This window comes from Rhinolophus sinicus, linkage group LG04, assembly GCF_036562045.2.
Source record: "Rhinolophus sinicus isolate RSC01 linkage group LG04, ASM3656204v1, whole genome shotgun sequence".
Lineage (NCBI taxonomy): Eukaryota > Metazoa > Chordata > Mammalia > Chiroptera > Rhinolophidae > Rhinolophus > Rhinolophus sinicus.
In genome coordinates, this window is record NC_133754.1 from 153,221,645 (window position 1) to 153,234,379 (window position 12,735).

Genomic DNA, 12,735 nt, shown 5'->3' on the forward strand with positions numbered 1-12,735 from the left:
ATCATGTGCCTGATGTTGCCAGAAAATGGAAGGTGAAAGTGATTTAGGCATTGGGCTTGAAGGAAGACACATCCACTCCAGTTTGATAGTTATACCTTATGGTATTGTTTATTATATGTAGCGAAAAATTAGCAGTGTTAACTGTGGCCAACTATAGGGGAATGAGATTGAGGTGGGAGGAAATTTCCAATTTCTCAATTATACAATTGCCTATCCTTTGCAATTTTTGTGAGTATTCATTTTTTATGAGATTTTTAAAGTTTTTATCAGTGACCCAGTTCAGTCTTTGTGTTTATGTGAAGGTTAGCCATTTTGCAATATTCATTCATTCATTCACTGAATAAACATTTGCCAAATGTCTACTAGAAGCCAGATACTAGGTACTAGAGATCCCTAGCAAGTAGTAGTCTAACGGTCAGACATGTGAGCAAACAATTGTGGAATGAGGTAGGTACTCTGCAGGTGAAGGGATTTAGATTAGACCAGGCAATACTGCCCCAACTTTGCTTTCAGCCATGGGTGTGGTGGCTTTCTCTGGGATGGGGGCGTGGCAAGAGGCCTTGAAGCATTTCTGAACCATCTAGGGTTCTACAATCCTTTATGAATATTACCAAAAGTATGTCCAGTACATGAAAGATATAGGGCTGATGCTGCCTGTTAACATGACTTGTAAGACAGTTTTTGTTTCTAATCCTCATTTCTCATGGTAACATGGTTGGTTGTCCGTTGCCAGAGGACTAAATTTCAAGGTTGTCATTTGAGTGCTTTTCTCTGTTCTGTGGCTACAGGTCTGTACTCTTCTCAATATTATCACTGTCTTCCCATTTTTCAAAAGGCATAATTAGGGTAAGAGGGGCTGACTTGGTGCAGATTCACTGTTTATTTTCAAGAGTCTTTTGATATAAAAATGTCAAGTAGCCCAATAATAACTAGGATTGAAAGTACTCACTCTACACCCAGGGGGCAGTCATATTGCCTTTATATAATAACATAAAGGAAAACGTAATTATCATCATAAGCTTGTGCTGTCTTTCGATCCAGAAGGAGAATTGGTAGGTGTATAATTCCCTTCCTGCTTAAGCTTAAAACAAAGTTGTTGTTGTTGTTGTTGTTGTTGTTGTTGTTTAAATTAAGTAACAGGTTGTAACAAGTAGCTACACTCAGGACCATATGGTTCATTAGCACCATATGGTGAGCCTGTATCAGACATCTCTTCCTTAAGTCCTGTGCTCCTGCCTGTTTAAATGTGAATGATTGCCTCCCCTTCCTCCGCTCCAGTACGTTTAGAGTACTTATCCTTCCTGGTACATCGTGTCCTTTAATGCCTCCTTTATAAGCATGCCTGATTTCAGAATTGTTCTGTAATTGGAAGTCAGCCTCACTGGGCAAGTGCATGTCTCAAGCCCTTCGCCGTGGCCCACCAGCCTAATTAAACTACAGAAATATAAAAGCAATTAGTTGGGGGCATCTGCAAAATGAATGCATGTTAGTAATCTGTGTAGTTACAGAGACCTTGCCACTCAAATCTAATTAATTGCTTGGATGTTCTGATTTTACCAGTGGGGGAAAAAATCAAAGAAAATTCTCTATATTCCATGACTCCAATCTTATCTTGGCTGAGACCCTACGGTCTCTATAGGGTCAGATAATTTGTTTATAACCATAGTTTCTGCACCGGGGAGAGAAATGCCACTTCTGTCCCCTATTGCTTTTGCAAACCAGTGGAAAACAATAAGGAGAATAATAAGCAGTAAAGCAAACTTCCACCTTCATTGAAATTAGGAAACATTCATATCTGGACTCGTGATACTGTCTTTGAAAAAGGACTTTCAGATTAGTGAACACTGTACCAGTGTGAAGAAGGCTGAGGGCTTCAATTTCATGGGCAGACTAGGCAGAGTGAAGAATGTATGTCACAGCATTGGCTTGAAATCAGATCAGCGCGCAGAGGCTAACCGCAGCATGCTGTCAGCACTTAGTGGCTTCAGACAACTGAGCAAACACATAGGAAACTTAGACACCATCTTAGAAGACTATGGGTGGATGGGTAGAGGATAAACTGGGGGGGAACAAGCAGCCCTTCAGCTTCTATGTCTGCTAAAGAAGAGTGAAGACATCACCACGCAACACAAAACCTCCATTAAGTGGTTTCCTTAGGAGCATGTAGCATATTGTCTCATTTATGTGAACTGTCTCATTTATGCGCACACACACACACACACACACACACACACACAATACTGGGAAGGGAAGGGTAGAGCTAGAATTATAAGTGCCTTATAGGATTTCCAAGGTATATTGCCAAGTGAAAAGTAGTTGCAGGTGATATGTAAATAGACTCATTCTATTTGTATAGAAACAACAAATCTCCCACATTCTTATATGTTTGGAGAAAGGTGCATATGGTCGCAATGAAACAATAATAATCTCAGGGGTGTGGTACTGGAAAGAGCGGGTTGGGGAGGGTGAGGGGAGAAAGATATGCACGTGTATGCAGACGATTCCCGACATACAATCGTTTGACTTACGATTTTTTTACTTTATGATGATGCGAAAGTGACATACGTTCAGTAGAAACCAAACTTCAAATTTTGAATTTTGATCTTTTCCTGTGCTAGTGACATGTGGTAAAAGATACTTTTTCGTGCTGCTAGGCAGTGGCAGTGAGCCGCAGTGGCAGTGAGCCACAGCTCCTGGTCAGCCATGTGACCTCAAGGGTAAACCAACAACTGATACTCTACAGTGTACTGTGTTGCCAGCATTTTTTGGATATTGGCTTTGTTTTCCCATCCCCATATCTACAAAATGCCCATCTGTGTCTCCTACTTCTGGTGAGAAAAAGAGGAAGGCAATTACTCTTGAGATAAAATGCAAGTTAATGCCCACCTGTAGGCTAATGTAAGTTTTCTGAGCATGTTTACAGTAGGCTAGGCTAAGCTATGATGTTTGGTAGGTTAGGTGTATTACATGCATTTTCAACTAATGATATTTTCAACTCATGAGTATGATGAGTTTTTCGGGATGTAACCCCATTGTAAGTTGAGGAGCATCTGTAACATAGTCATTTTAAAATTACAAATTGACATTACTTTTTGTAATTTGAAAAAGAAAAATACTTAAAAAAGAGGGCAGTAATGGTTTTCCTTGAAATAATAAAAGAGCTCAGAGAAGAGCTAAGAGCTACAAACATCCAAGGAATAGTAATGGCAACAGAAAGAATTTGAAAATTAGTTGGTCAGAGAGGCACACTAGAAACAGCAAAGAGATTCTGTTAGAGAGTCTTAAAAATGAAACAGAATAGAAAAATGCAAAGAGTTAAAAAGAGCAGAAAGAGAAAAATAATAGCAGATGAAGGAGAACATATGAATAACTGGCATCCCTGACACACTAAGCCAACGGCTTTTATGAAGACTGACACCAGAACATAAAGAACAGAGGGAATTGACATATAAATATGTTTTCATAAAATAAAGTCTGTATACTAAAAGGGCACATTGAGTTCCAAGAAAAATTTGATACAAATGATGAATAACTAGAAACATCCTGGTATATTATATTTCAGAGATAAAGAGTCCTTTGGGCATTTAGCTTGCTCCTTTACCACCATCACCATCACCACCACCACTACAAAAAAATCAACTGTTTACTCATAGATTTAAAAAGTTACTCTTGTACATGAACAAACAGGAAAAAATAAATTACTTAAGGTATTTCAAAATCTTTTTCACATTCTTTCTTTTGTGTGAATCACCTTTTAATGTTTGTGTTTTCTCAACGAACATGGTATGAAGAGCACTGGTAATGAGCATTTCATTAAAGAGCACCCACCGTTGTCTCTGGAATTTTCTCCTGAGACACATTAAGCCTCAGCACCCATTAAGGAAGCAAGTTTGATGCTGATGCTTTCCTGGTCAGTGGATGTATCAATGGAAGGTTTTTAGCTCTCAACCAGGACTTATTTAACTTCCTCAAATGGTCCTTTCATGGCTTTTTGACTCAAGTGTAGTGCCATTTTCCAGTCCTGTAACTAGGAACATAACCAAATTTGCATATGAAGAGGTGTACAGTTTTACCCTATAATAATAGGCTGACTCCTTAAAGGGAGACATAGATATTATGCATTCATGTGGTCTATCATATTATTTCTTCAAAAGAATCACTGTCCCTCCCTGTGACAGGATAATTCATCCCTGGCCATTGACATTAGATTTGTCACATGGTTTGCTTTGGATAATGGACTGTAGATGTGAAAGATGTCACTTCCTAGCAGAAGTTTTAAGGGCCATCATGAGGTCCCCATCTTTGTTTTCCCTCTCTCATAAGACCAACATGCCTCACATAGGGCCTGCTTCTTTAGCCTGGGTCCTGGAAATGAAGATAACATTGAGTATGGCCAAAATTGACCTTCCATAAACATATAATGTGAGTGAAAGATAAACTTGTAAGCCACTAAGAGTTTTGGCTTATTTGTTATTGCAGCACAGTTGAACTTAGGCTGACTGGTATAACCCTCTAAGCACACAGGATTTAAAACCTATTTTGGGATAGTCTAGGTGTTCTTCTGAAGGATTCCTAATTTCTCCAGGACTTCCTAAGGGCAGATAATGAGTGGGTGACACTAATGATTGGTCCTCCTCCATGTGAGATTCAAGTTCAGGCTATTTCAGGTGAGCCAGTGTGAATGCAGAGTGATCTCACCTGAAATGTTTTACACAAACCACTCTGGACTAAGAGACTTGCTCTAAGTGAGTGGCTGAGTCATGGTGCAGTTGTTGTGAGCTGTCATTTGTACCTGTATTCTGGTTAAATGTTCTGAAATTGTAAGGTTAGAAAACATTTTTGGGACTGGAGACAACACCTCACTTTGGGATGCCATAATAGTTCTCAATGGGGAAAGGGTTGGGGAGGTGGGGGAAGGGGAGGAAGAGTCTGTAGATCTGAAGGGTTCACTCCTGCTTTTCTTCTTTCCCATTAAAGCTGATTCCATGATGGGAGTGTCAGTCTGTGGAGAATAGCCTTTTTTTTTTTTTTCTCCCCAAAGCAGAAAATTCAACACCTGTACTTAGAGTTCTGTTGGAGAAGTGGGTGAACTCAAAATGCAGCAGGGATCCAACTGCAGTTCAATGTTGAGGGACTCAGCAATTGGCAGCAGTTCTTCAAAGAATACAGGCTGTGGTTCCCTCCTGGGATGACCTCGCCGGGACCCTTGGCAACAGTTCTAGTGGAAAGTGGAATGAAAGAGTTAAGTTGAGCCTTAGAAGACAGAAACAGATGAAAAAGATGGTGACACATGAGAAAACAGAGCAGGGCGGGAACCTGATTTCCTCCCTCACATTCTGGTTAGGGTAGGTTAAGGACAGGGGCACCGGAGAATTAGTTTTGACTCTCAAATCCTATTTGGCCTCAAGGACTTCCCCTATTTCCTCGAGAATAATCAAAGAAATGATTGAATCAATCCTTATAGAACACTTGCATATTAAGAAGGGCAGATAGGGTGGGGATATTCATTTTGTCAATAGAAACTGTACAGGGTGGGGGTGGCTGGCATGACCCCCCCATCCTCCGTAGCCTATCGCCATGTTGTCAGGACAGCCTGCATTGCTTGATCCCCTTGAAAAGGAGGCAGTACCTAGTAACTAACAGTCGCTACTAGTTAAGGGCATCGGCTCTTCTTGGGTCTTTCTGTCTTGATTGTGCATGCACTCATTTTGCTTGGGCAATTGATATAGTCTCTCCAAGCCCTGAGTTTATCTAATGCTTAGCAAAGGAAGAGTACCTAACTTATATAGTGATTGCAAAGTTTAAGTGAGTTAATTCATGCCTAATACACAGGTGGGGGCATATTAAATGCTTGAGCAGCACTGACTAGTATTATGGCTCCTAGTCTTAGTGAAAAAAGTCAAAATGAAAGCTGGTTAGAATTGCCACACACATTCTTATATTTAGATAAAGTGAGAGTCATGAAGTTATAAAAATAAGTGGATGGGGTAGTCTCGAATGGATATAAAGAAGTTATAATCAAGAATACTATACCTGCTCAATAGACTCTGGCAACAAGATATTGCATTGGTTGTGTTTGTAGGTAAACTGGAGTTGAAGGCGTCCTCTAAAATGTGAAGGCAGTTGATGTCTACAGGAGTGCCAGAGAGCATGCCTGGAAGTGGAACAGAGTACCATTGATTTTATTAATTAACAAAGTCCCTGAACTCTTTTTCTGTTCTTAGCTCCTCCACTGTGCTCCACACATTTCACTTTATATCATGCTTAATGGCAGCTCTGCCTCTCAGCTTTCTGCAGCAGCTTATGCTGCATGTGCTGGTTGGGGGCACTGCCCCCCCCCCCCCCCGAAAGCTTCCATCCTGTGGGTACGGTGAGATAGGACACAAAGGACTGACTGCAGTACCTGCAATGCAGGCTGTCATGAAGCAGGCTACGGTCCCTGAAATCAGAGCTCTTATTGCCCCGGAGGCGATGTCACGCTTTCTGGAAGGAGCCATGGATGCTGGGAAACATGGAAGCAAGCATGAGAGATTAATGTTGAGAATATTGATTAGAATTCCAAAGTCCCAGCCTCTGAGAATTGTTCTTGGGCTGGGGTCTCAGGTCAATTGACCTTAAAAAAGTATTTTAGCTGGAAATTCAAGGTTCAAGAACTTAGTGATGAGCTCCACATCTGGAGAAGTTCTCTGGTGTGTGAGGAAGGGAAGAATTTTGTCCACACAAAGAAACAACGCTTCATTTTCATCCAAAAGTCTCCTGGAATGGGGTGTGGGGGTGTGGCAAGGCAAATGGGTTGCAAGGACGGATTCCAAATATTTGCAACTCATTCATAGCTATCTACTATGCCCATAGCAGATATAACAATTTAATCACAGCATTTTCCCACTGAACTTCTACTGGACCTCAGAATCCTTCCTCAGGTAGCCATTACAAATCTCCTAGAACTGGCACGCAAAGTGAAACCTACGTCACCCCTGGGTGGAGAAGCATCTGTCCATTTGACCAAATTCTTCCTCAGGTTACCTTGGGTATACATAGGAAAACTACTTTGCAGAACAGGTATAAAAAATTGACCCCAAAGGATTTCCTGCTGTTGCAGGGCCTTTTTTTTTTTCCTGTTATGAATAATGTTTTAGAGCAAAATAGAGATTTGAAGCATGTTTACATCACATCTGTTGTTGAACAATATTCTTTTCACTTACTGAGTGAGCCGATCGTTATTCCTAGGGAACCGAAATTGGCAAAACCACAGAGAGCATAAGTGGCAATTGTCTCAGAACGCATCTGTAAATAAGCATAAACACACTGATGTATATACGGGGTGACCCAGCTTATAAATCTGACATCCTAATTGGGCTTCCTATTGTGACTATGGAATCAGTATTGAATGCACAATGCATGATGTCCAACACTCGCTGCTTCCTAGACTCTTTTCCAGCTCCCCTTGAATTTTGAGGGAGGGAAAGGGGCTGTATGGATTCAGAGATTCTCTATGTAGGACTTGGGATTGGTAGTCTTGGTCTCTACAAATTGCTACTTTCTGCTTAATGATAACTTCTAACATTCAATAGGACCTGGCCACCTGTTACCATGTGCCCAGCACAGTACTAGCTGCTGAAGATTCAATATTGGTCCCAGAAAATATTCACATTACATTTATTTGACAAAAGGACTTATTCAGAATGTATAGAGAACTGTTACAACTCAGTAGTAAGAAGACAAGCACCCAATAAAAGACGGACAAAGAGATTTCACAAAAGACATGTAAATAGCTAATAAGAACATAAGAAGATGTTCGACATCATTAGTCCTCAGGGAAATGTAAATTAAAACAATGAGATACCACTACACATATACTAAAATGGCTAAAAAATGATGGACAATATTAAATGTTAGCGAGGATGTGGAACAGTTGGAACTCTTGTACATTATTGGTGGGAATGTAAGCTGACATAGCCTGTTTGTAAAATACAAACACACTTTGGCAGTTTCTTATCAAGTTAACATACACTACCTATATGACCCAGCAATCCCACTCCTAGGAATTTTCCAAGGAGAAATAAAAACATATGCCCATAAGAAAACTGTACATGAATATTTATCATAGTTTTATTAATAATAGCCCCAAACTGGAAATAGTACAAATGTCCTTTGACAACAAATGGATAAACAAATTGTGATATCCATAAAATAGAATACTACTCTGCAATAAAAATAAAAATAACTAATATATGCAGCAACATGAATGCTAAGTGAATCCATTTATATGACATTCTAGAATAAGGAAAAGTAATCTACAGTGAAAGAAAGATGATTGGCTCTCTGGGACTGGGGAGGGGGGAGTTGACTGCAATCGGACATGAGGGAAACTTTTTACGTGTGATGGAAAGGTTCAATATCTTGATGGTGGTCATGGTGACACATGTGTCAAAGTTCATGTATACCAAAAATGGACCTTTTTTTATATCAAATTATACTTCAGTAAAGAGGATATAATTTAAAAGGAATTATACTACGTAGTAAAACGGAAGCTCACAGATATCACAGGAGCTATTCCTTTCGGTCTGGCTGTCGTGTATGCTTGCCTTTCTTTGTTCCTCAGCTCTGACCATCCGGATATTAGGTGGCCGCTTACAAGTGGGAGAATTAATAATCCTTCTTACAGGGCAGTGAGAAGATGGAAGGTAAATTTTTAAAACCATAAACATAGTCAACCCCACCTCTATTCTGATTGTTCAGAGGTGCTGCTCAGGCCAGATAATTCTTTCTCGGGTTGAGGAACTGACAAAGGCTCTTTGTTGTTCACCGAAGGCCTATCCAACCTGGTAAAGGCACCCACACAATTGAGACAATGATTTTCTGTTCCAAAATCCTGACAAATTTTTGATTTGGTTCAAAGAACAAACCAGGCCAGTGCTACATTTGAAGTAGTGGTGCCTGTTTTTTTTTTTTTTCTTTCTCTAACTGGATTTTTTTAAAGCTTATATTCAAGACTTAAGTGGTCATGGTAAGTTTTTGTTGATTATAAGACCCCTCTTCTTTGTCATGGTTTCTGAGAACCCCTTTGTTGATTTTCAGTGTGCATATAGCAGGCAGGAAAAAATATTTCAAGTATTTGAGCAGTCCACTCTTTCTGAAATAGCTCATTCTCATTCCCTGCTCTCTCTGGTGCTTTTCATTTATTTCAACTGGCTTCAAATCAGGCAAGCCTATTAAGAGGCCATGGGAAGGGAGATGGCACAAAGCACTTGAGAGTCCTCTCTCTCCTTTCTGGGGAGCTGTGAGGAAGGGATACACGGATGTGGCCACGTAGAGTTTTATAATTAGAGGAAAAGAAGGCTGAAATGATACCACTTTGCCTTTTCTCATAAATGTGCAAGATTACATGATGGAAAGAGCTGCACTGCACTATGAAATAAATCATAATACCTCCTACAGTTCTCCCTGCATATGAGCCAAGATGTCATATGTACAAGGACAGTCATTGTAGCACTACCTCCAACAGCAAAAAATTGGTAATAGTGTTTGTGAACAACAAGGGACTGGTTAAAATAAATTATGGTGTGCTCATCCAATAGAATACTACCGTGTTTCCCCAAAAATAAGACCTAGCCGGACCATCAGCTCGAATGCATCTTTTGGAGCAATAATGAATATAAGACCTAGTCTTATTTTACTATAAGACCGAATCTTATATAATATGATATGATATGATATAATATAATATAATATAATACCGGGTCTTATATTAATTTTTGCTCCAAAAGACACATTAGAGCTGATGGTCTGGCTAGGTCTTATTTTCGGGGAAACAGGGTATGTCACAGACATTGATAGAAAGGCATCCGAGATATGTCATTAAGTGCAAAGAACAGGTTAGAACAGTGAGCATATGGTAAAGGGAAAGGGGCTGAGCAGCAGAGAAATAGGAGGATGAGTCACTTTTCCCTCTGCATCTCTTTGTACCTTTTGATTCTGTATCATGGTATGTATTACATGTCAACAAATAGGGTATTATCGTTAAGGAAGAGAATATGATGGAGCAATAGAAACTTCATTCTGGGTACGTGGGTGCTACATAAATGTTCTGATGTCTTAGGTGGAGGTCAGCAGTGGGCATAATTCAATAGATTACATTGGGGTTTTGCCTCATGCACCCAGATCTTATACTTCAGTTACTTGGTACATTTCCTAGAGGATGGTTGGGACACCCCTACCACTTCTGGGTTGGTAAACAAGAAATCGCAGGGACTCATTTTGTTGACTGGAAATAAGAAATCTGGAAAAATAAAAATGCTTTTCCCATCATGACTCAACACTAGCAGAAGCCGTTGAGCTTATGTGTCCAAATGTCCTCTGTGCGCCTGTCTCTGGAGTTGGGCTCATCCCCAACCCAAATCATCTCTACTGTTCTTGTCTTTATCCTCTTAATAACATGTTCACAGATCTGCTTAGCACTGCCACAACTGGGAGCGTGCTTTGCTCATTAACAAAAGCAATTTCTCCTGGCAGCTGGCAGCTGGGGATGGAAAACATTTCACTTAATCTAGCCTACTGTTTACTTTTGGCAGGGAAGCAAGCTGGTTAGTGGTGATATCCAAACAGTGAGGACATAGGGCTAACTTCCATTGTCCGGTCAGTTGAAGAATGAACATTTGAAAAACAGGAGACCTACAGAGCCACTATTCATATCAGATGTGTGGGTCAAACTGCCTTGACTGTAAAATACAAATCAATACTCTCCTGGAATCTCTTAATGTGTGGGAGGGAATTTGCATGTTTGGCCTTTGGGAGGCTGGGAAAGGCTGTGGTGGTGTTTAGAGGTAGGCAGTCTCTATGAGAACCTTGGGCAGCATGTTTTTCTTCCCCTTTCTTTTTAAAGCCAAACATATGCCTAGGATATTAATTCCAAATGGATTGTTTCAATGAATAATGATGGTGGTCAGAAATATTTACTATTTCCCTGAGTTTTCTTGTGTGACAGTTTTGTTCTTCAGGAAAGTAAAAGTTGGATACTCAGCTGCAAATATGACCTAAGTAATTGCTTCACCTGGGTTCTCTTATCCCATCCAAGGCCAATCAGACACGGGCATCTCCTTGCAGCTTATTGACCTGAAGCCCTGACATAGTTACAGGATACTTGTTTCAAAGGTTCAGACCACAGACTCTGAGCTTCTCTCTCTCATCCACTTGGAGAGTAGCAATTGTGTCTCACTATTGGTTTAGGATGTCCGGTACTATGTTGCATTTAGGTGGTTTCTCAGAGTTTATAGAATTCTTTAAGCTGCAAGAAAGAGGCCTTCATGGTCATTAGACTATGAGCCCCATTAGGGCAGAGGCCCTATCATTTGTTTGGTGCTGTGGCCTCAGTACCTAAGTAGGCTGGATGCAGAAGGTATTCAGTAAATATTTGTTGATTGATTGAGTCCAGTCCCAGCTCATAAGACTCTGGGTTTGGATCCACAGAGCTGAAAAGCAAGCAATTGCAGTGGTAAGGATTAGCGTGTTTCTCTCTACACACAGGTGCACACACATGCACACTGATTAATTCAACATAACTGAAAACTGTGAGGTGCTATATACACAATGAGCTCCAAGAGACCAGGGATTTTTGGTCTGTTTTCTTCCCTTGTGTTTCTCAAGAGTCTTGCATGGTATCTGACACACAGAGGCACCAGTAACTATCTGATGAATGGACCAGGTCCAACAATTAAATTCACGAACTCATCCCAGAAAAAGTGCTACATACCTCGTTGCTGAATATCACTATGGTCACCTTTGAAGTACTCCCCTTGGGAAGCTATGCATCAATGCCAGTGCCTAGTCCACCGTTCAAAGCAATTTTGGAATTTTTTCTGGAATGGCCATCAGAGCTGTCATCGTATTACCCTTGATGTACTGAGTGTCATCAAAATGTCTTTCTTTCAATATTTCCTTTATCTTTGGGTAAAGAAAGAAGTCATTGGGGGCCAGATCAGGTGAATAGGAAGGGTGTTCCAATACAGTTATTTGATTACTGGCTAAAAACTCCCTCACAGACAGTGCTGTGTGAGCTGATGCATTGTCGTGATGCAAGAACCATAAATTGTTGGTGAAAAGTTCAGGTCGTCTAACTTTTTCACGCAGCCTTTTCAGCACTTCCAAATAGTAAACTTGGTTAACTGTCCAGTTGGAACAAATTCATAATGAATAATCCCTCTGATATCAAAAAAAGTTAGCAACATTGGTGCAACAAGTTCATGAACTTAATTGTCAGACCTCTTATAGTGATGAAAAGTGTACTGAAAATCACAATATTTACTCACCGACATATACTGCTGCACACCATTCACAAATTTGGGTCCAGCTTCTTTCCTTAAATTGATCAATTTTGAGAGGTGTTCATAAGCCACAAATTCATTGAAGAATGTCTTATATCCTATGAGCTTGGCAACCATAAAACTGTCTTGCCAATCCACGCCCATCATGAAGGAAAGGGGCATGAAGATGTAGGAGCATATTAGCTACAAAAACCAAAAATAGACACTTTATTAGAGTGGTGATTAGCCTCTGCCTCACCCCCCGTGGCAAGACTGTTCTTGCCCTTTGTGTGTCTCCTTTAGGCATAGAAATACTTTCACACATCCTTGCTCATCTTTATCCACTGGGAGTCAAGGTTGGAATTGGGTCATTTGAAGTAATCTGGATTCTTGGATGGGATCAGGAGAGAATGACTGAACGTTGCGGGGAGGAGGG

The 12,735-nt window shown here is 40.4% G+C and overlaps 1 protein-coding gene across 2 annotated transcripts in view; it reads right to left on the reverse strand.

The window, feature by feature from the left end:
- Positions 1 to 3,732: 3,732 nt before the first annotated feature.
- SLC28A3 (solute carrier family 28 member 3) overlaps positions 3,733 to 12,735 on the reverse strand; it is a 54,232-nt gene continuing 45,229 nt past the window's right edge. Inside the window, exons 14-18 of one of the 2 annotated variants that reach the window (XM_019750092.2) lie at positions 12,306 to 12,503; positions 7,203 to 7,284; positions 6,404 to 6,502; positions 6,034 to 6,154; positions 3,733 to 5,218 (exon numbers count right to left, since the gene is read on the reverse strand). In XM_019750092.2, the coding sequence (XP_019605651.2) occupies positions 5,092 to 5,218; positions 6,034 to 6,154; positions 6,404 to 6,502; positions 7,203 to 7,284; positions 12,306 to 12,503 (627 nt within the window). In that variant the 3' untranslated portion in view covers positions 3,733 to 5,091. The remainder of the gene's footprint in view (positions 5,219 to 6,033; positions 6,155 to 6,403; positions 6,503 to 7,202; positions 7,285 to 12,305; positions 12,504 to 12,735) is intronic. The other variant, XM_074330610.1, reaches the window with a different exon arrangement.